A 24,875-nucleotide genomic window follows, 5' to 3' on the forward strand; every position below is an offset into this window, starting at 1 on the left:
ATGTAGTAAATTATATTTTTCATATTTTGTGTTAATTTGTTTTATCACCAGTTGTGTCATTTTTTATCTAGTTTGAATAACCTGACTGGTGTTGAATGAAAGACCAAAGTACTAAACTAGAATTCAGAAGTCAGAGAGGCTGAGGCTGTAGCAAAGTACTCAAATGCTGTCTAGCAAGCTAATGACCTATGTTTTGGTCCCTAGCACTATGAACAACAACAACAACAACAACAACAACAACAACAACAAAAAAGAGAATTAGGATGATATATTTAAAGACATTCTTTCTTAGATAAATTTGCCATAAATAAAGTGACAGAATAGTACAGAAGTTCATTTGTTTAGTAAGGATCAACTTGTGATCCTCTAGGCCTGACTTCTCAAGTGCTAAGATTAGAGATGTGTGCGACCATATCTAGCAATGAGAGTGTTCTTAACTATTTTAATGAATTCATGCCATGATCTCTTTCAGCAGACCGCTGAAGCTATTAAAATTATTCTCACACCATTTAAATACAAAAGAAGAAATAGCTAAGATTATGTTATAGTTTGAATATGAGCTATCCTTCTTAGTCTTACTGATGAAGACTGGTTTCCAGCTTTTGACACTATTTTGGGAGGTTCTGCAAACTTTATGAGATGTGGCCTAGGTGAAAAAGTAGGCTATTAGGGATCTTTGGGGTCATATTTTGTCACAGGGATACCTTTCTCTTTTCCTGTTTCTCATCTACCATGAGATGAACAGACTGGGCAGAATCAACAGAGCCAGACTGAATATTCTGAAACCAGGGCCAAAATGTGTCCTTTCTCCCTTAAGTTGTTTATATTACATATTTTCCCCCTCAGTGGCAAAACGTATGACACAGAAGAAAATTGGTGCCAGAGGAGTGGAATTCATTGCTGTGATAAAAACCTACCACACGCTAGGCAAGCACTACTGACTGAGCAACATCCACAGAACCTGCTTTGACTATCGGGAGACTGTTGACCTACCCACACAGGCTCAGTAGAGAAGATTTGGTTTTCAGCTAGTAGCATTATTTCAGTAGGCTCTGAAAACTTCAGGAGGTGAGGTCTAGATAGAAGAACTATGTCAATGGGCTTTATGTCAATGTCTTTGTGGGCTATATCTTGTTTTGTCCCCCAGTTCCTGTCCTCCATGGACATCACTTATTTAATCATTGGTCTAGAATCAGAGGAACCAAAGATTATGGACAGAACCCCCTGAAATCAGTATCAAGCCAAAATTGTAAAGTCTTTGAGTCTTTGTTGATCACTTCTCACATGAAAAGTCTGATTAACATAGATAGATCAGAAGGGAAACAAAGTAAGTGTAGTGGCCATTCCTGGTTGTCAACTTGACTATATTTGGAATGAACTACAATCCAGAATTGGAAAGCTCACCAGTGACCATTATCTGGAGGCTTGGAGACAGAAGTTTCTGATCTGGATCTTGGTATGGAGATCTTGAGGTATAGTGGCTATGGATTCCAGAAGATTAAATTTCTGAGTTCAAGGTCATCTGGGATTAAAGGTGTGGTGGAACACACCTTTAATCTGGGCTACACTTTCTGCTGGAGACAATATAAGGACATTGGAAGAAGGGAGTCTGGCTCTTGCTCCTTCACCTGCTTGCTGTGTGAGACTGAGTAACTGCTAGATCCTTGGACTTCCATTCACAGCTATGACTGAACCATTGTTGGGAATTGGGCTGCAGATTTTAAGTCCCCAATAAATTCCTTTACTATATAGAGACTATCCATAAGTTCTGTGACTCTAGAGAACCCTGACTAATACAGTAAGCTATAATGTATTTTTATTTGTAGACTCTTGAGGTTTGTATATGTCTTTGGACCACTATAAGACTCAGTGTACAAGGCTGTAGAGTTTGCTCAGTGATTTAAAGCACTTGTTGCTCTTGAAAAAAACCTGAATTCAATCCCCAGCACCTACATGGTGGTTCACAACCATCAGATCCAGGGGATCCAATGCCTCTTCTGACCTTTGAGGCACCAGGTACATAGGTTGTGCACATACATACATGCAGATAAAACACTCATACATGTAAAATAAATCTTAAAAATAGCCCTTAATGTAGAACCTTAGTACCTATTTTCCTTGAACCCAGAGATTAAATATAACTGGATCAGTGACACCACCAAGAATCAGTATGGTACTCCTTCTTGTTACAAAGATATTGAAGACAATATATGGACCTTTTAAAAAAATCTATCACCATTAATATTTCTTTTGTAAAATTTTAATTTATATATTTTATGTTGAGTACACTGTAGTGGTTTTCAGACACACCAGAAGAGAGCATCGCATCCCATTACAGATGGTTGTAAGCCACCATGTAGTTGCTGGGAATTGAACTTAGGACCTCTGGAAGAACAGTCAGTGCTCTTAGCCACTGAGCCATCTCTCTAGCCCACCATTAATATTTCAAGGTATAAAAAGTGATGTAACGTTTAGATTGGCTCTTTGGAGGCCATCTTAGATTTAATTTCAACATGTATGGAAGAGCAAAGACAACAAAATGAGAAAGTACACATTTTTAAAACAGCAGCAAGTATATTATGAACTTAATTAAAAGTTTACTTTTCTAGGTATTTTAGAGGATCTGATCGAGATCGCATATACTGATAGAATCTAGGTTACAGTGGTTTGATTTGTTGACTTCAGATGGAGCAAAGATAATACCCATTAAATGAAAATCATAGTTCTAGCTTTAAAAGTTGATTTTTTTTCCAGGACTCAGAATATGTATCATGATATCCTTAATGTTGGGCACAACTTCCTGTAAGCCATGCAATCATAAAGGCATAACTGATATTCTGCAGTGTATTGAATTACTAAGCTCTGAGATGTGATATTTGAGGCATACTAAATACATTTTTGTGTTATATGTGATTTTTCTTTTTCTCTTTAAAAATATTTATTTTTATTTATGCATATTAGTGTTCTGTCTACACGTATATATGTGCATCACATGTGTTCCTGGTATCCATAGAGGTTAGAAAAAAGTATCAAATCCCCTAGGACTGGACCTATAGATGGTTATGAACTACCATCTATAGTTGGCAATGAGACTCAAACTCAGGTCTTCTGCAAGAGCAGCAAGTGACCACTCCATCTCTGATATTTTTATCTTATGATTTTTTTTGGGGGGGGGTAAATACAACTTTGTAAAATGAGAAGCATCTATGTATTGTTGCCTTTACTGTATTACATGTAAATAATTTTCTACTGAACCCAAACATTTCTGTTTACTTTCAGTTGACCATTTAAATACACTGTTTCCTTAAGGCTATGATTCTCTTTACTATCTTAGATTTTCATAAACAAGGAAGTCTTACATAATGGAATCTATATTTCTAGTGTTTAACTACATGGTTACTATCATATATTTCGATGAGTAAAAATATGCTATAGACAGGCAGGAGAGATGGCTCAGCGGTTAAGAGCATGACTGCTTTTCCATAGGTCCTGAGCTCAATTCCCAGCAACTATATGGTAGTTCACAACCATCTGTAATGTGATCTAATGCCCTCTTCTGGTGTATCTGAAAACAGCTACAGTGTACTCATTAAATAAAGAAATAAATCTTTAAAAAATATGCTACAGAATTGAAGGAACATTGTTTGACCTATGGCGAGCACAAACAATTTTATGATCTCTTGTTTTAGAAGCTACAAATCACAGGTTTCCTCTCAGTCTCTTGTTTCCTATAGCATAACATTTTTTCTTTGTTTCACTTTATGCTTAGGACTAGCTGGATATAAGTCAACTTTAGCCTCTAAGTTGATTTATAAGAATAATGTACTGAAATAAAAAGTGCTGAGGAACCCAGCAGTAGTATATTTCTGTAGAAACAGTCAGCATTTTTTAAGGTGTGTGGCTATTCCAACATGGAAGGAAACCTTTGTGGCAATTCAAATCCTATTCTAATTTACTTTTGAATTATATTGTTTTTCCAAAGAGTTAATTAACTACCCAATGTGGGTACTGGTCACCAAAACTGGTTCCTCTGCAAGGGCGGTACATGCTTTTAACCCCCTATTCTATCTCTCCAGCTCACATTTTCATTTTTTCAATGGTGAAAGCATCCAAAGATTTTCTTCTAGCTTACCAAAAAATCTAATTACTGTGATTGATAGTTACCCAAGTGTGAAATATACACCAGAACTTTTAATACCAAGTATGACTTGTAAAATCATCACAGGTACTAATCATACCTGTGATGATTTTATATGTCAACTTGTAATATCCCAAAATCACCTGAGAAGGGATTCTCAATCATGGATTGCCTATATCAGGTGGGTCTTTGGGCATGTTTGAGGGGATGTCTTGGTTGTTAACTTACCTAGCCTACTATGGATAGCACTATTCCCTTGTCAGGAGTACTAAGCAAATTGAATGCAAGGATGCATTTATTCTCTATTTGTTCCTCACAGTGGATGTGGTGTGAAAAGCTGCTTGAGTTCCTGAACTGACTTCCCTGAAATGATGGGCCATAACTTGAACTGTAAGCCAAATTCTCTTCAAATTTCCTTTGTCAGGGTATTTTATCATAGCAATAGCAATAACATTAGCCCAGTAACCATTGATCATTGTGCTGGTTAGTTTTAAGTGTCACTTTGATACTACCTAGAATTGCTTGGGAATTATATACACCAGGCTGGACTATGGGTATATTTGTGAGAGAGTGCTTTGATTGTATATTGATGTTGGAAGACCCAATCCATTGTGGGTGACACACTTTAGGGGCTTATCCTTTAATAGCACAATAGTGAAGAAAGTTTGCTGAGCACAAAGAAACAAGTAAGGAAGGACATGCTTATTATCTCTTTGCTTTTGACTGTGTCATGTAATTAGCTGTTCCTGCTTTGTCTTCCTTAAGACAATGGACTGTAACTTGAAATTGTATGCTTTTAAAATGAATTATTTATTTTATGAGTATGAGTACACTGTAGCTGTCCTCAAACGCACCAGAAGAGGGCATCGGATCCCATGACAGATGGTTGTGAGCCACCATGTGTTTGCTGGTAATTGAACTCAGGACATCTGGAAGATCAGTCAGTGCTCTTAACCACTGAGCCATCTTTCCAACCCCTGAAATTGTATATGTTAAATGAACTATTTCTTCCCTAAACTATTTTTTGCTCAAGGTATTTTATCGTAGCAACAGAAATGAAACTAGAACACCAATCTTCTCATCAGTTGTAAAAGTGACTCATACTTATGAAAACAAAAGAATCAAAAGATCCAAACTCTTAAAAAAGACACTAGTGCTTTTAAAACCAGGAAAAATTTACATAGGAAGAAAATAGCTGATATTTCAAGTGCCCATTAATATTTTCAAGTTGGTTTAATATGTCTTAGAAAAAAGGTTTCTAAAAAACCAAACCAAACCAAAACAAATGAAAACTTTACACGGAAAAAAAAGAGGTTTCTAATAACACAACACTTGCATTTAAGATTTCTGTGTTTATAATATAAATATAGTACAAACAAAAGTGGATAATCTCTGCAGTAAAACCTGTAAAGCGAAGCACTGCTGTGGTGTTCTACACAACTATGGAAGTAGTACCAGTGTTTCTGTCCCAGAGACAGGCACATTTTTTTTTTTAAACTGAGATTCACTAATTTACCAAAGAATAATTAATTATATAATGCATAGGGCACTCTACATTAAAATTTTTGATTATAGTACCTTGGTGGTAGAGTACTTGCCAAGATGTATGAGGCTTTGGGATCAATGTCTGGCACCACCAACAAATTTTGGGTATAAAATGCGGGAAGCGGGTGCAGCCGCATGAGCCAAGACGGCGCCCTGGCCCATTGCCAGACTCCGTGAACCCTGGATGTTTACTGCCTTGCCCGAACATGGCAGTGAAACTGCATGCGTATTCCTCATGATCTGGATGTGTCAGCCTATCTGTGACCCACCTGAGCTCGTGCCTGGAGCACGTGTGGTTTCTGATTGGATGAGGTGGGGTGGAGCGAGATAAGGAGAAGAGCGCTTGCTGCAAGAGGAGGAAGAAGAAGCTGCTGGGGAAGAGAGCTGTAAGAGAAAAAGCCACAAGTAAAGAAGCTGCTGCATGAACCCGCCTTGGTGTCCGTGTTGTTCTTGTCTCCGCAGGAAAAAAGGACTGCATCGAGTTGGTCGGCAACGGTAAAACAGTAAGTAAAGAAAGTACAGACCTAAGAAAATTTTAGTAAGCAGTGGTAAGGAAATTTTAGTAAGCAGTGGTAAGGAAATTTTGTTAAGCAGCGGTACGTAATGTCAGGTTCCTGGAAAAAAGGGACGAAGCATTAAGGTTCTCAGGAATAGAGATGAAGGGAATTTCAGCACTAAAGAAAGCATAGGCCTGATAGGTTCCCCGGGGAAAAAAGGGGATGGAGCACTAAGGATCTCAGATATAGAGACAAAGGGAAGGTTCCTGGGAAAAAAGGGACGAAGCATTAAGGATTTCAGATATAGAGACGAAGGGAAGGTTCCCCAGAAAAAAGGGGATGGAGCACTAAGGTTCTCAGGAATAGAGACGAAGGGAATTTCAGCAACACGGGTTCAACTGCAACTAAAATGAAAGTAAAGATGTTACCCATCTGGAACTTGGTCAGGGCGTGCTTGAGGGATGCCAGTGGAAAGTACAATGCTGAAATAGAGGAAGGAGTGGCAGCGCTTGAGGAGGCTAAGGAGATTGCTTCTCAGGCTAGCCACCGAAAACCTCAACAGCTTAGACAACAAACCAAAGATAAGAAAGAGGGGACGGAATCTAGCTCTGAAGGGTCTACTAGTGACAGCGACAGTGACGTCTGTAGTCGGATGTTCTGCTAGAGTTTGAGTCGCAGTAGGCCACCCGAACCATCAGCCCCTCCGTTGCCTTCTCCTCCCCCCTATAAAGATGAGGGAGACAAAAGGGGAAAGCGTAGTCTTCATGCAAAAGTCTGGAAAAATGTGCCCGCCATTGCAGGGGCCTTCCCAGTATTTCAGGACCAACAGGGGCAATGGTATCATGAACCCCTGGATTGGAAGGTTGTACAAAGATTGAAGGAGTCAGTTTCAACTTATGAGGTCCAGGCTGCCTTTACTGTAACTCAGGTTGAGTCCCTAGAGTGGTACTGTTATGACGCCTTTTGATTGGCAGAACCTCTGCAAGGCTGTTCTTTCGGGAGGAGGTTATTTAACATGGAAGGCTTATATTGAGCATGCTGTTGAGCAGGCTGCGGCTAATGCTGCCACTGGACTCCCCAATGCAGCCTGGAATGTAGACATGTTAATGGGGCAAGGGAATTTTGCCAACAATCAAACAGGTTATCCTATACAGGTGTATGGGCAGATTAATAACTGTACTCTTAGAGCTTGGAAGATGCTATCAGGCACTGGAGACCTTGGGGCCAGCTTGTCTAAGGTGACAAATTTGAAAGCTGGTATCCTTATGGTTAACCAAAGAGTGGATTAGTCTCAGGAACAGATGAATATTTTGGAGCAGTTAGTATTTGCTTCCTGCATTACTCATATGGCAGGAATGTGTGTAACCTCTGTTCAGTATCAGAATTTTTCCAGAGTTGCAAATCTGTTGCATGCAATTGGTGCGATGCTGCTAAGAAATTGGAGTCATGATCTCTACACAAAGATGAAGGAATTGCGAGCATCGATTGTTGCTGTGAACAACACCCATGTGGAGACTGCAACTGCAAAGCAATGGCTGGAGATCATCCAGGGAACTGTGGGATTCTTAAAAAATTGGGGAGGGATGGCCTTTTGGACATTCCTGCTGACTGTTGTGTGTGGAGGAATGCTTTGGTGGATGGCACATATGCGAAGGCAGCACAGGGCTGATAAACGAACCTTAGTGCAGGCTATGGCAGCCTTGGAAGCAGGAACATCCCCCCAATGTTTGCTCAACATGCTGGATCAGTAATCAATGACGGGTAAGACCCTCACATGCGCATACCAACCTAAGACAGGATGGTGAACATGAGTTTGTCACTCCCATGACAGGAAAGGATGTGGCACGGATGGGGGCAACCTAAGACAGATGCTGATCCCAGAGCTACTAATAAAACAAAAAGGGGGCAATGCGGGGTTCACAGGGCCTGGCAATGGGCCAGGGTGCCGTCTTGGCCCATGCGGCTGCACCCGCTTCCCGCAATAAAACACATTGGAAACTCTACCTTGTATTGAAACACAAAAAGAAGTATAAAACTTCTTATATAATAGTTCTGCATTCCAGGTTTGACTTTGAAAATTCATTAATTTTTTCCAAGTTCAACAAAAGTGTAATTCCTATATCACTAAATTAAAGAGAAAGATGAATTTCTATGTACAATTTCTGATGTTACCTACTTAGAGATCTAAGACAACTTAGACATGTGCATACTCTTTAAGTAGAAAAAGCAAACTTTAAATGAACAATTCTTTGGACTTTTTTTAATTAGGAATTTTCTTCATTTACATTTCAAAATGCTATCCCAAAAGTCTCCCATACCCTCCCATCCCCCCCACTCCCCTACCTACCTACTCCTACTTCTTGGCCCTGGTTAAATGAACAATTCTTATTACCACTTGGCACTATATTTCCTATTTGTATTATTATTTAAGCTACAATTTCAATTATCCTATCTATTCCTCCCTTCTTTCTTGACATATATATCTAATCCATCATGTACAGATATACCAGAAATCGATGATACTGCCAATATCAGTGGAAGTCTGTTTTTGAAGACATTTCTAACAATACTGAAAATGAAGCCTCCATAATGAGGCTTATTAACATTTTAGATTCTAATGTGAAATTAAACTTGGGGTTTTATTTCTTACCTAAGGTTCAATACTGAAGGAAATGAAGGTATGCAGTGAGTAGTCACAGCCGTGAGTAGTTATGGGGCCGGCCATGAGGGAATAGAGTTTAACATATACGATGGATCAGAGTCATAACTATGACTACAAAACAGCCATTCTCCTTCATTTTACCACAGAGTATACGTCCTTATTCCACTAAACTAAAACAGACAACAATTCATATCGCCAGCAAAACAGTTAACCAATCTGCAATCCTTTACTATGATGAAGTCAATTTTTCTAACATGATGATCCTGAGCCTCTCTAAGAAACTCAGAACAAAGGAAGAGAATGTCCTGCTTCACCACAGATGACCAAAATATAGGGACTATCTATACACATGGATCTAATTAGCTTAGATGTACTTGAGTGATATAATAGTCTTTGACCAGAATCTGATTTAACCAACACAAATACATTCTTAAGAAGCATAAAGTGGAGATGACTATCTGTTTCATCTCCTTACAAATACTATGTATTATTGACACAGATAATCTTATGTACTATACCTAGAATAGAAAAATCAGACATAAAACGTAGATTAAGGGTTACCAGGGACTGAAGAAAGAGATCAAAAGGGAAGAAGGATTTATTGTGTCATGAGAATAGAATTTATATTTGAGGTGATGGAAGGTTGGGAATGCTGGCAATAATTTTTATAGTGTTTTGAATAAAATTAAAGATGCTTAAAATAGTTAAAATGGTAAACTTAAGTTTATGTATCTCTATATCACAATAAAACATTTTAACCATGGGGGATTTATAATATTTCAAAATTAGTTAACAGAAATTATTGTTAATTTAGAATTTATTTCCTCCATATAAAATTATTAACTAATTTTTTTACTTTTGATCATAGATGGGATAAAATGTGTCCAGATCATAATGGAAGAAAACCAGAAAAAAGTCAAAATAAACTCCTTACTTTAATTGGCTCAGGCTGCATCATAGGTGCAGGCATAGCAATGGCACTTGAAGCATAAACCTGGTGATATGCTGCTTGAACTCCATGGTCAGAATAAGGCTGTTACAAAAGAGGCAGTGAGGAAATAGGAGGGGAGAGAAAAAAGAAGTGTTACTTTCATTTATTAAAATACTTATATGTTTTCTACCACATACAAAACCTCATTCACTATGTTTAATGAAGTTATAGTCTGATCAAGAAACAGAATACTCTAAATCATCATGTCCTTTGAGTCATGTGTATGATGCATGGGGAAAAAGGAACACGCAATTATACTTAAGAACGTTGGTGAGGATGGCAATGAAAAATTTCCTAGAGGCACTGATGTTTGATTTAAAAGAACTGGGAACACAGTGAGGGATGGTGGGATTAAAATGGAGGTAAGTAAGTAAACACTTCTTTTGGGAGATCTATGTAAGTTATTTGGTAAGCTGGAAAGAACATTATATGCTAAAGGGGGAAAATTAGCCTGGAGAGCAATAAACAGAGGGCAGATAATTTAAAAGTATATTTAAATGATAATAAATGCTGGCAAGGATGTGGAGAAAGAGGAACCATTTATTCTGTTTGTGGTAGTGTAAACTGGTACTGTCACCATGGAAATAAATATAAAGTCTTTTCAAAAAATTAAAAAAGAATTACTATAAGACCCAGCTATACCAATCCTGAACATATATCTAAGTGATTCTATAACCTACACAGGAATACTTGCATACCCATGTTTATTGTTGGTTTATTCATAATAGAAAGGAGATATAATTAGCCTAGTTATCCATCAACAGACGAAGAGGTGAAACAAGTTTATATTTAAAACAATAGATTTAAACTAAAATATTATTAAATTATTGAATTGAAACATTTTAATACCCTGTCTTCAAAACCTGATTTCATATATATTTCCACTTACATACAAGACATCTCAACTTGTTCTTTTCCCATCTCAAATGCTCAATTGCTACATGTAGCTAGTGACTATTATCTAGGATACTGCAGTACAAAACAGCAATCATGATGTTGGTATTACAGTTATGGATAGGATAACATCAGACTGAATATGTAAGATGAAAGATTGAAGGACCAAACATGAAATTATGGGGAACAGCTTACAAAGGAAAATAAAAGCTAGTAAAGGAATTCCAGAAGAGGGCAGTATTGTGTGTGCAAACATAGGTCTTAAACAGACATGAATATGGACATTCTTCCTGAAGGGTTAAGTAAGGAAGGAAAGTATTTAGAAGTTAGGTTGTCAGGTCCTTCTCAAAGGCAGCTTAGGCAGAAAGACAATGAAACAGACTTCAGCAGGTGTGGAATGAGATCATCCTGAACATCACAAATATTGAATATAGCCTGTTTTGAAGAGTCTTGGTTTTGAAAGATAGAAGAGAATTAGGGGATCTGTGAAGGAATGGTAAAAAAGATCATAATTACCTCTCAAAGGTGCTACAGATATTAAAGGACTTTCTATCAATCAGTTCTAATCTTTTAATACTGCAATATGGTTTCTCAATGCTTTCACTTTTGTAAGTAAGGTCACTTTGAGAACAAGACTGCAGAGGTTAAATAATTCCCTTAATAATCCCAGCAAAGTGGTGAAGCTCTGGACCAACGGAGAGGGAAAAATAAACCATAGAATATGTTGAGATCCCTGAGAGGAATAAAAGTGCACAACAGAGCACAACAGGTAGAAACAACCTTGGACAAGACTAAGTTACCATAGAAATAACAAAACCATAAGGCTGGATTAGGACCTCTAAGTTTTTGTTGGGAGTTGGAGGCTAAACTGGTTTCTATGAACTGGTTTCAATTTTTATGAAAGGGAAAGCAAAGATGTAGTCTAAGAGTGAAATGCGGAGTCTGCAGTAACACAAGCATGGTAGAAGTTTGAAACGGTCATTGAGGTACACGACTGACTGCGTTCACACGCTTGTTTTCTTTTTTAGGAAACTTGTACATAACATTCACAACAAAAGCCCTGCAGGTTTTAATTGTGCAAAAACCCACTTAATTTATAGGCCATTCCATTTTATTTATTAAATTATAAATAACAGTATAATAGTCTGCTTGAAACAGCACCAAAATAAAATACTGATGTTATTAAGTATAAGCTACATAGTCACAACAATATTTTTTAGAAAAAAATCTTATTAGATTAAATAAGGAGTGACTACACACTGGTGATGAGTACTTCATACCAGGAATTAAAATTATGGATTAAAGCCCAAAGTAGATTTTGGTGAAAATCTGATGTAAATCATTCTTACTTTACTCTCACCTTTATGCAAATCAGAATGCAAGAAAACATCAAAAGACAAAGTTCAGAAATTTCACCATCAATTAAATTAGAACATATTTATGGGTTTCAAATCACAAACTATTTATAATGTGTACTTATGCTGTACAATTTGGACAAACATAAGGGAGGATTCTGAGGCTTTTACTCACCAAGATTGATTTTCCTAGATGTCAATGAATAGATCTACTCAAAGATTTTTAGAGGCTTGTAGGTTCATTCAAGGTAAAAATAAAAGATCTTATTTTATAATGCTTAACAATAAGGGAGGGGAATCTCAAGGAGAAATGTCTATATTACTTTTTCTGTCTACTATGTAGAGTTCTAGCTGAATAACACTGCCAGAGGTGAAACTGGGCTAAGGTTAGAATAAGTATTGATTGTTACATCTCAATATGGAGAACCCAGGATAAGAACTTGAGATTGAACTGGAACTAAAATGATCACCAGCAAGGATATGGACAAAAGAGAACCCTTTGATAATATAGAGTGAATGAAAATTAGGGTAGTTACTATGCAAAAACAGTATGTAGGTTTCTAAAAAATACTTTTATATGATTCAGCAACCTGTGCTTCTGGATATACATACATACATACAACATATCTACATACGTATGTATCACACACACACACACACACACACACACACACACACACACACTCACTCACAGGCAAAGGAAACGAGTTGTTACAGATCTCTCTGAACTCTTAAGCACACTGCAGCACTATTCACAATAACAAAGAAGTGGGAAATGTAGCTTAGTGGTCAAGTACTTGCTCAACAGTATACAAAGCTTGGATTGGTTTCCCAGTACCAGAAAAACAAAACACAAAACCCTGTATTCTTATCTTACATAATAGCAATGATATTTAGTGTTTATCAATGGATGAAGATAATGTAGGGTATGAATAACAGAATAACATATAGTCTTAAAAAAGAAGGAAACTCTGTCAGCTGTCACATCATAGATAAACCTGGAGGACATTATACCACAAAATAAGCCACGCACAGAAAGATAAATGCTTTACAATGCTTCTTTGTGGGATCTGAAAAATCAAACTCACAGAAGCAGAGATTAAGAAAGTGGTTTTCATGGGTGGAGAGAAAGATGAGAAGATGCTGGTCAAACAGTAGAGTGACAGACTGATAGGCTAGATGTTTTCTGGAGAGCCACTGTACAGCATGGTGACTGTGGGAATTGCTGAGAGATTGTAAATATTTTCATTACAAAGAAAAAACTAAATAACCCAATGAAGAGATGAACTACAATGACTGTGGTAATTAGCTTAGAATATATACAATTACAAAATATCATGTAGTTCATAAATATTTATAGTACAATTTTCTACTCAATTACATTTCACTAAATCTGGAAAATAGGAAACACAAAAAAGTAAATAGAGGACAAGACAAAGATGGAGAAATTCTAGTGAAAGTATGAAGAGGTCTAAGCGTGGAGATTACTGTTCCAGAATAAAATTATGTTATAAACTTTAGTACAAGAAAGAGAAGAAAAGCAATGCACTCAGCAAGGTGCTGATTTACAACATACTGTCTCATCTGCACAGTTCTTGCACATGGATGACACTATTAGTGACACACCAAGGATATAACTTAAAGACACTGAAGATAGTATTCGTAATTTATAGTTAATAATTTATATTGTATACAGAGATTTTTAAATTTTACATTGGTTTAAAGATTGTATGCTCTTAACTGATAGAATCATTAGCAACAGTACAGACTGATAAGAAAACAAGAAATGCAAATATGGGGTACATTAAAACTTTGAAAGAAACTTGGAAGGTGATTCACAAGTCGTTACTGAAAAGCTCTAGGATGAAGCTCTTAGACTAAAAACGGTAGATACGAATAAATCGAGAAAACACAGCAGTTTTAATGATGAACTTCAACAAATTAAAAAGGACTAATGTTAATACAAGGTAGTTATAAACCAATCACTTTACCACAAAGCTGGGAATGCAGCTCAGTTGCAGTGTGTTTTTCTAGAATCTGCAGGGCCCCGGGTTCAACTCCTGACACTGAACAAATGAAAAACAACGAGAAAGATAAACATGTACCTCTGGAACAGAAGTTTCCATCAGAGACAGTGGAGGAGGAACACAGCCACCGTCTTGCGCAATTTCTACTGGCTGATAAATAACCTCAGAAGGTTGCAGATATAGGAATGGAGCAGAAGAAGCAGGGGACTAAAACACAAAATGATCGTTGTTATTCAAATATGCAATAATGACTTACCCTAAAATGAAAAATATTTGTTGCATATTTTCCTAAAATTATTTTTCAGGGATAGTATAGAATTGTCTTAGAAAAAGACTAGAAAATTTGAGCTGTCATACATGTCAGTTGTATGGATATTACTAAAGGTATGATTATTATTATAGATATTATTAATGGTAAGTAGTGAATGTTTATAGTGCTTTTGAACCTCATACATAAACAGAGACAATAGTTGTAGTTATACAAATATCATCATTACAAATTGTAGTAATGAGATCTATCATATTTAAATTGGTGGTAAGTATCTACTTTCAACTTTGTGACTTCATATAAGTGTAAGAAAATGCCACTAAATATTTTTTGGTGGAATACTATTCTTAGGAAAATTTTGGAAAACAGTAATTTCAGATTTTATAGTATTTTGGATTTCATATTAGGAGTGTTCAACCAGTAATAGCTATGTAAATATTCCCAAATTCTAAAATGTTAAAACAGTTTTTAATACTTTAATAACTTAATCTTATCAATTTATTCTAATTATTATAATTTTATGAAAATTTAAATGATATACAATATATAATAATATACAATGTAAAATATACTTATAAAATATATAATCATAATACAATTTAATAATTTAGTATTAAAATCCAAGTATTTCATATACTTAAATGGTTCTTACTTAGGAGCATGAGATAAGCTAAGGAAATCCTGAAGTTATGCTAGAAAATACCAACATTTCCAATAATAACAACAGCACAATTTTTTCATGTTTACGTTGTGATCCTTTATAAAATGTATTCCACAAATATGATCTCATTTCATCTTTTCAAAAATCACAGAAGAAAACTTAGAAGGTTATAACATTACTGCATCCATTTTACAAATGAGATGAAAATGTAGTAGTTAGGGAGGAAAGCTGTGAACCTATTTATATTGACTTTAGTTTTCAGGGATTCTTAATACAAATACAGTGAAAACAAAGATTTAAAATTAGATATTGGAGGGTGATATTTACCTGGGGAACACCCCACTGCCACTGCCCTGGTAAACACTGTGCTGGGGCCTAAAATGAAAAACAACCAATATTCACATAAGTTACAAACAAGGTTAAAAAGAACATTTCCAAACAAAAGAATGAAATTGCGCTTTCAAGGCACACACAAAAGTCAACTGAAAATGGATCGCAGCTCTAAACACCAAAGCTAAAGTAGTACAATTCTTACAAGAATTAGACTATGAGGGTGGAAATCTCTGTGGTTTTGAGTTAGGCAATGCTTTAAAAGTTATGCTTTTTAAAAAATTGGATATTTTATTTACATTTCAAATGTTATCTCCTTTCCTGGTTTCCCTTCCTCCTGGTCACACCCTATCACATCCTCCCTCCCCCTGCTTCTATGAGGGTGTTCCTCCACCCACCCACACACTTCCACCTCCCGGCCCTCAACTCCCCTACACTGGGGCATCTATTGAGCCTCCATAGGATCAGGGCCTCTCCTCCCACTGACGCATGACAAGGCCATCCCCTGCTACATATGCAGCTGGAGCCATGTGTACTCGGTTGACGGCTTAGTCCCTGGGAGCTCTGAGAGGTCTGGTTGGTTGATACTGTTGTGCTTCCTGTGGGGTTGCAAACCCCTTTAACTCCTTCAGTCCTTTCTCTAACTCCTCTTTTAGGGACCCCATGCTCAGTCCAATGGTTGATTGCTAACATCCGCCTCTGTATTTGTAAGGCTCTGGCAAAGCCTCTCAGGAGACAGCTATATCAGGCTCCTGTCAGCATGCACTTCTTGGCCATCCACAATAGCGTCTGGGTTTGGTAACTATATATGGGATGAATCCCCAGGTGGGAAAGTCTCTGGGTGGCCTTTCTAAAAGTTATGCTTTACAAATACAATTAACAAAGGAAAAAAATACTAACAAAAGTTGAAAAATAGAACCTCATCAAAACTCCTTAAAACTTGAAAGCTATAAAGAATACCATCAAGGAAGTGAAGTTTAACTCGCAAAATATGAGAAAATATCTACAAATTATATATTTGATATAGAAATTTTATCAAGAATATATGAAAACGTTATTTTATTATTATTATTTTTTAATGTGCAATACTGGTGATTCAACACAGGGCTTTGCAACTCAGACCCAAAAGGACATGGCATGGTATGTATTCACTAATAAGTGAATATTAGCCAGAAAAAGAATGAAAAAGAAAAAAACCATACAGAATACACAAGATACAGTCCACAGAATTCAAAAGGCTCAACAAGCTGAGGTGCCCAAGGGAACACCTCAGTCCCACTTGGGAAAGAGAAGAAAGCAAGAAAGTGGGGAGGGAGGGACCGGAGAGGGAAAGTGGATGGGGTGGGGAGGCAATGGGGGTTAGAGGGGAACCAGATCTGGTATTGAGTGAGGGAAAGGGACTGAAGCCCTGAGGGCCAGCATAAAGAATTAAAACAGGCAACTTCAGGAAATAGAAGGTTGGGGGACCCCCTAGGATGCACCAGAGACCTGGGAGGTGAGAGACTCCCAGGACTCATAGGGAGGGACCTTAGGTGAAATGGCTGACAGTAGGAAGAGGAACTTATAGAACCCACCTCCATCCAGCAGGAACACAGGACATCAAGTGAGGGTTGCCATCCCACAGTCACAACTCTAACCTGTAATTGTTTCTTTCTGAAAGAATTACAGGGATGGAAATAGAGAGGAGCCTGAGGAAAAGAGGGTCCAGCGATAGGCCTAAAGTGAGATCCAGCCCAAGGGGAGGTCCCATAGCCTGACACTATTACTGAGGCTATGGAACGCTCACAAAAAGGGACCTATCATGACTGCCCTCTGAAAGACCCAACAAGCAGCTGAAAGAGTTTTTTGCACCCAGCCAACGGACAGAAGCAGCTAACCCCTGTTGTTAAATTAGGGAAGGCTGAAAGAAGCTGAGAAGGGCAATTCTGTAGGAGGACCAGCAGTCTTAATTAATCTGGACCCCCAAGAATCTTTCAAACACTGGACCACCAAACAGCATACACCAGTTGATATGAGGCCCCCAACACACATACAGTAGAGGACTTCCAGGTCTGTGTTCATTCAGAGATGATGCACCTAACCTTCAAGAGACTGAAGGCCCCAGGGAGTTTAGAGGTCAGGTGGGGAGAGGGGTGGGGGAAACAGGGTGGGGTGGGGAGGAGGTGTGGGATGTGGAGCAGTCAGAGGGTGGATGGGGAGGGGTGGGGGATGGAATATGGAGTGTAAAAAATGAATTACAAATAAAATTAATTTAAAAACAAACAAAAAACCCCACAAAAATTATCTGTTTGAGCAAGATGGCACTGAATGTCCTTTCTGGTCTAATTCTATAAAGATATGAGAATTTTCCTCCTACAGTATTTTAAAGTGATATTTACTGTGGTGTTTCATTATGATACTTCCATACCAGCATGTAAAGAACTTTATCACATCATCCTATACTGTCTATCCCAACCAATTCTTTTTCCTTGTTCTACACACTTAGTAGTTCTAAGTATATGAGATACATGTTTTCTTTTATTAACTTTTGTGGGTTTGGATTATTTCATTAACATGATGATCTTCTGTTCCATCCAGTTTCCCACAAATGACATAATTTCATTCTTTATGGTGGAATAAAACTCCATTATGTATATGTAAGTATGTGTGTGTGTATATATATACATATGTGTGTGTGGCATAGCTGAATCATAAGGTAATTTTAGAAGAAGTTCCATGCCAATTTCCATAGTGGCTACACTGATAATATACATCCTCACTAGCAGCGAATAAGGGGTCCTTTCCTTTATCGTTTCCAGCATTGTTGTTGGTTTTTGATAGTAGACCTTCTGACTGGGATGAAACTGAATCTCATTGTACTTTTGATTTGTATTTTTCCTGATGGCTAAGTCGGAACCTTCTGTTTCATGCATTTACTGACTATTTGTATTTTTTTCACCTGAAAAGTGTTATTTTATTCCTACTGCTCATTTATTTACCAGACTGTTTGCTTTTTTGGTCATTTATATTTTAAGTATTAGTCTCCTGCTTGATTCCCTTTTTAGTTAATCCATTTCAGTATTCTCTGTGTGGATATTCAGTTTCCTTTGCACCACTTATTAAAGAGGTTGTTTTTCCAATGTCAAAACTCAGGTGAAAGTAGCTTCTTGGGCTTATTTCTAGACCTCCTCAGGCTATCCCATCGGTCTGTGTTGCTTTTCTGACAGAATCATATTATTCCTGTTAATATGGTTTTATAAAATAAAGTAAGGCACTGGATGACTCCTGCATTGCTCATCTTACTCAGGATTGCTTTGACTATTTGGAGTATTTTGTATTTCCATATGGGTCCTAGGATTTCCTTTTCTAGATCTGTGAAAAATGTCGCTGGAAATTTGATGAGAATTACATTGAATATATAAATCCTTTTTTGGGTAATAGCTATTTTAATAATACTAATTTTCCTGATTCATGAACGTTATGTAATTGTTCCCTCTGAATTGAAATAGTCCCCCCTTGAGGGAGAAGGAAGACCTTTATGACTTGGGACACTAACAAAACTTACAAGGCTAGGAAGCTCACAAAACTTACTGAATCAGGAAGCTCAGAAAGTTATTATCCAAGGGTCTCCTCTGAAAGATCACAGAAGTAGTAAAAATTGGTCCAGAAGAGGAGTCTTTCTGATGGTGCTGCCTGCAAGTTGTTTAGGAAACTGTAGTAATGAAGCTTTTGTGTGTTATCATCCATCTTGGATGAACTTCTTAGTGATGCAGTTGCCTTTGAGTCACCCATGCTCCTGCTAGTAATCCTTCACCAATGCTTGTATAAGTAACTGTTAAACTCATGGGCTCACCAAGCCAGACTCGGGTTTGGCGGTTTCTTTGGTTTGTCCTTAGCACCCGACCCGGGCTTAACAGGTGTTTGTCCATTTCTTCACAAGAAAAGTAACACAACATGATTGGTACCTAAATAGGGACCTGATAGAAATAAAGATGAATCGAACAGAAGCAATTACATGCCATTGCAATGGGTAAGACATGTGACTGATCTGAGGGTGGGGCATCTGCAGGGGCAATGATACATGGGTATCTTTCCTCATGTGGGATGGGATGGTATGCCTCCTTGCTGTAGTTGCAGTACCACAGTCCCTCCAATTGGTGATAAGACTTAGTTAAGAGTAGATCAATCTTTTTTAAAAATATTTTTTATTAGTTAAAATACTTTTTAAATTTAAATATATCTTTATCATATTCTTCCTCTCCCCTAACTTTTTCCAGATCTTCCCTCTCCCCCCATTCTCCCAACTTTTGAGTTTTCTCAAAAACCAAAGAAAGCAATGCAACAACCCCTATCAAATTGAGAAAACAAAATGAAACCACACCCCAAAATAAAAAAAAATCACCAATCTGTAACCAAATAAAAGCATCTTCTCACCAAACAAAAACAAACAAACAAACAAACAACTTGTGGAGTTCATCAAATGTTGGTCAACTATTCCTGAACATGAAGCCTGATATAACATAAATGTTTGATATACCTAGTGTCACTCCTGGCAGGCATAAGTGACAGTTTAATTTTTAACCTCATTAATTAATTAACTAATTAATTAATTCAAAATATATAGCAACTTAAAATATAATCGGATAAAACAAAAAATATCATATTAAAGTTGGACATGACAAACCAACAGAAGGAAAAAGAAAAGAGTGAGAGACCCGTTTGTTTACAAACTCAGGAATCCCATCAAAACAGTGAACTGGAAGTCATAATATATTCACAGAAAGCGTGTTATAGACTCATGGAGGTCCCGTGCATAGTGCTTAAGTGTCTTTGAGTTCATATGAGCTTTGTTGACGCTGATTTAGAGGGCCTTGTTTTCTTGGTGTCCTCTATGCCCTCTGGTTCTTACACTCTGCCTCCTCTTCAGAGGGGTTCTCTGAACTCTGAGGGGAGGTTTTTGATGGACACATCCCATTTAGAGCTGAGTGTTCCAAGGTCTCTCACTCAAGAATAGGTCATTCATAAGGGGATCTCAGGGTTCCCAAATTCCTCCATGTGGTATGAGGTGGCATTCTATGGGGTCTGCTACAAATATGTGGATATTCCCAAATGACTAATAAAGTAGTGTTCCTATTGCAACCCCCAAATGTAACATGTATGGAATGGAATAAGCAGGCAGTAGTAGATGTAGTAAGAACCTTGGTCCTGTGAAGGCTTGATGCCCCAGGGCAGGGGAATGCTAAGGTGGTAAGGCAGGAGTGGGTGGGTGTGGGTGGGGGAACACCCTCATAGAAGCAGGGGAGGGAGAAAGGGGAGGGGATAGGGACTTTGTGGAGAGAAAACTGGGAAGGGGGATAACACTTGAAATGTCAATAAAATTACCAATAAAAAAGAAAGAATATCTGGAAAAAAAAGAATTTGCTTAACAGAGGGAGGAATTATGACTGTAAGGAAACATGTAAATGACATTTTCTGCACAATTTCAATACTGCTGGCATGGCCAGTTCCTTCCATAATTCCTGTCCTTCCAATATTTTATCATTTGATATTCACAGAGACCACAGCCAACACTAACCAAGTATCCCTAATAAGTTTCATCAGCCAATCCATTGGGAATTTGTCATGTGACAAACTATGTGATCTTTGTTTTAGGAGGTATGAATAGATAATGTTGTTCAGCTGTCTCCACTTCCATAGCACCCAGATTGATCCCATAGAATCCCTTGTCCCACAACCTCACAAGCTAAGCTATGAGATTCTCTTTCACTTTACTGATGTATTCACTGACTATCATAGAACAAAGTACTGAGCCACTGAGGCCCTTCTTCATGCTGAAACATGGATTTTTCCCTTTCTCTGTCTGAAAGGTCCAATATACCCTTGGGATCACAAGGATACTTTCTCTTCCTTCTACTTTCTTCTCTTCCTTCTTGCTCTCTGATTCTTCCCAGGAGTTCCAAGTTTTGGATCCCAGGAAGGTCAGATCTAGAATCTGTGTTTGTGTTTTCTCTCTCTTTTTGTGGTATCACATTTTGCCCATGAATACAACAGCAGAAAAGGCAAAGTCCGGGACAGAGAGTCTGCCATCTACAAAGGTCCCTCTGGTATGACAGATGTTTTTGTACACCAGACCAAGGAGGGTGAAGCACAGCCTAAGATAGGTAGGTTCTACAGGTCTAGCTGGGGATGCTGGGAGTCTTATAGCTCTTGAAAGAGGAGTAAAGAGGTTTGGGCAGCCTAGCTGGTAGCTGGGTCTTGGGTCCCATGACAGCTGCAGTGGAGGCATCATCTGTCACCACTCTGATTTGAGTCTCTGTGGGCAGCCAGGCAAGTACAAGATCAACAATGAATGCTTTTTGGGGGGGGGGGAAGAAAGCCACTCTCACTGTATCCTTGGTGAAATAACATGTGTCTTCTTCCATGTGGACAGGAGCTATAGGAACCTTGGGGAGTGGGATGGGATTGGGGGTATATTTCTTATTGGTTGAGCTTGAGATGTTGGTGATGGTCTGTTTGCATGGGGAAGAACTCCAGGTGCTGCATTATGTGACTGACTGCCCATGGTCCTCTCAGTTGGTGGTTGTGGTTACATGTTCCAGAGCAGGCATCAGAGGCTGAGAGTGTAAACTTCCACTCCTACCATCTCAGATCTCTGAGATTCCCAGGGTCTGAGCATGTCCTACCTCACTAGATCTTATGCCCCTCTGATAGAACATCCTATGTGCCTTACATACAACCCCCCCAATCCATCAATTAATCTCCCCTCTATTTCTCCCCCTCCTCCCCTCCCTCCCCTTCTCTTTGTCTGTCTGCCTTTTTTCAGTAAGAAATAGCATCTTCGATCTCATCCTACCCTTTTCACACTTTTCTTGACAAACCAGTTCATTTGGCTCAATAGGATTTTGTGTTTGTTTTTAATTAAGGAAAAAAAATGAATTCAGTAGGTACCTTGGGACTAGTATGGGACTTTAGTGACATTGCTTAGCCCTATTTGGGACATGATCTTCATGAGGTAGTAGGGCTCTGACTGATCAGAATTTGCAAATAAATCTGGTTCACAGAGTGCTCAAGCATTCAGGAGGGAAGGATGAGGAAAATAGAAAATAGGACCTGTGTAAGTCACTGAAAAAATGTCTAGATCTGTGTCAAAATAGTTCTTAGTGAGAAAACACAGACAAGAAGCAAAATTCACTGCTTGTGAGCTCCTGAAAGACATTAAAACGTTAAGTAACAATTCATCAAAGGGGAGAATGAATCACAGAGTGACAAGTGAAATTGATCAAGCTTGTTCTAGGGGTAGGAAATAATATCCCAGAGTATGAACTGTGCATTTCTCTACTACACGAAAGTATACTACTAGGTGTAGAGATTGTTCATCCATGCTAGGAGCTTTCCAGAAGTTAAATGTGGCTGATTGAGGTACAGTGGTTATGATACCAACTCAGACTTGTCATGAGGACGCAGTAGCCATGGTGTTTGGCTGAGCATTCAGAACCAGGGAGTCAGCTCCAGTAGTAAGCACAGAAGGTGAAAGCACAGCAACTGCTTTCTCTTACTTCTTGGCCAGGAGGGACAATGTTGAGCTGGTTTCACCAAGCCCATCAGGAGGAGAAGCATAGGAAGCTTGCAGTAGTATCCCATGACTGGGATACAGCATGGCTCATGGAAAATGAGTGTGGGTCATAGAGAGGTAGATAGCATAGTATATCTCAGATACACTGCTTTATCCACTAAAAAATTTTTATTTATTGTGTATATCTGTGCATCATGCATCATGTGTGTGTGTGTGTGTGTGGTGTTCACAAAAGTCAAAAGACAACATCGGAGCCTATGGGACTGGATTTACAGACAGTTGTGACCTGTCATGTGGGTGCTGGCAATGAACTTTGGTCCTCTGAAAGAGAAACTAATGCTCTTAACCACTGAGCCATCTTTGTAGTCCTTTTATATTGTATTTGACCTAACTAATATTTTTTAGTTTTTAATTATATTTTTATTATTAAAAGAATTTTAAAATTTAAATATATTTTGATCATATTCTTTCCCTCACCCAAGTCTTTCCAGATTCTCTCCCCTTTCCTAATCCACAAAAAAAATCTTTGGAATCTACTTTATGTTAGTCAACTACTCCTGAACATGTGGTTGATATATATCTAATGTTATTCCATTGGAAAAAACTTCTTTTCCTTCTTCCAGCAGGTGTAAATGACAGTTCAGTTGTTAAGCTTGACCCTGGTGATTAGGTTTTCATTCATTCACTTTTCAGCTAGGCTTCTCCTCTTTTACGCCATTCAGGATCCCCTTTCCCAGAAAATAGTAAGGCTCACAATGGTCTGGGTCTTTGCCCATCAAGACTCTTTTCAAGGAATTCTAGGTTGTGTCATGTTGACAGCTAAAATGAATCAGCACACCCACTTTCTGTATATCTGGAGGTACAGTAAATGGTTGAGGAGCTCACAAGCCTCCAGGGTGAACCTCTAATTATAATTCTGCTAAATGGACATCATATCAAACTACCTTCCCAGTTTTTATTTCCACATATATATTAGTTCAGGTCTGAAAATGTGTGTGTCTGTGCACACACATAATGAACAGTGGTTAACAGAGAAACTCACAACTGGTCCAAGTTCAGAGAATAAGTCTCAGTAGTATGCTCAGCCACAAATGCAACATTTTTATCTATCTCCTTTCAAGGCTCAGGGACTGTTACAGAAGAGAGGTGAAAGCTTCTAAGAGCCAGAGGTCAGGGAGGACTGGAGCAAAACAGTGTCTCCTGGATATGACAAGACCACTTCACTTAAGAGCTCACAGCAGCTGTGGTTGCCACAAGGCCAAGCCAGTCAACATTCCATCATGAAACTTGGAGGAGCTCATGAACTCCCATCCTCAACTGAAGAGCTATTGAGAGAGTTGATGGCTTCTGGGAGACAGCCAGCCTTTTTTCTTTCAGGGTATGGTTCCCAGAAGGCCAACCACATGCCAGTGGATGGTTCCACACCCATGAGTGAAAAGCACAAATTTGACTCAGTGGGGACGGGGGGAGAGACAGACAGAGACACAGAGAGAGAACACAAAGAGGTGGCAGTAGGAGTAGGTGGGTTGGGGTTGGATATGAGAAGAGTCAGGGAGAGGAGGTAAATAATAATTAAAATACAGTATATGAAAATTTCCAAGAATTAATAAAAGTATTGTATTAAGAATAGCAGTTACCCTTCTTTCTTCTTCTATGGCCATGGTTTGTACTTTTGGTCTTTCACTGGTTTTAGAAATGTCCTGTATATTCTGTCCATACTTTTTTGTCTACCTTGTCTTCAAGTTCTGATATTTTATCTTCACTTGAACAATCTACTGTATGTTTTCATTTGAATTATTGAACCTTTGATTTTTCAAAGTTTTAATTTAATTTTCCCTCTTTGCTTCATTTAATTCTTCTTTTATAGTCTTCATTGCTAGCTTTATTTCATTCAGCAATTTGTAATCTTTGAATCCATTCAGTGTTTTATTGATCATTAAAAATGTGGATACATG

General features: G+C 38.1%; 1 protein-coding gene across 6 annotated transcripts in view; it reads right to left on the reverse strand.

Annotated features, from left to right (window-relative positions):
* Boll (boule homolog, RNA binding protein) overlaps positions 1-24,875 on the reverse strand; it is a 120,224-nt gene that overhangs the window by 46,745 nt on the left and 48,604 nt on the right. For 3 of the 6 annotated variants that reach the window (XR_373267.4, NM_001368767.1, NM_001367887.2), the window contains exons 8-10: positions 15,366-15,413; positions 14,188-14,316; positions 9,777-9,875 (exon numbers count right to left, since the gene is read on the reverse strand). Coding sequence is in view for 5 of the 6 variants with exons in the window: in NM_001368767.1 (NP_001355696.1) it covers positions 9,777-9,875; positions 14,188-14,316; positions 15,366-15,413 (276 nt within the window). In the remaining variant the exon portion in view is untranslated. Of the gene's footprint in view, positions 1-9,424; positions 9,876-14,187; positions 14,317-15,365; positions 15,414-24,875 lie in introns of those variants that run through there. The other 3 variants (NM_029267.5, NM_001368768.1, NM_001113367.3) reach the window with 1 other exon arrangement.

This window comes from Mus musculus, chromosome 1 (genome assembly GCF_000001635.26).
Source record: "Mus musculus strain C57BL/6J chromosome 1, GRCm38.p6 C57BL/6J".
Taxonomy (NCBI): domain Eukaryota; kingdom Metazoa; phylum Chordata; class Mammalia; order Rodentia; family Muridae; genus Mus; species Mus musculus.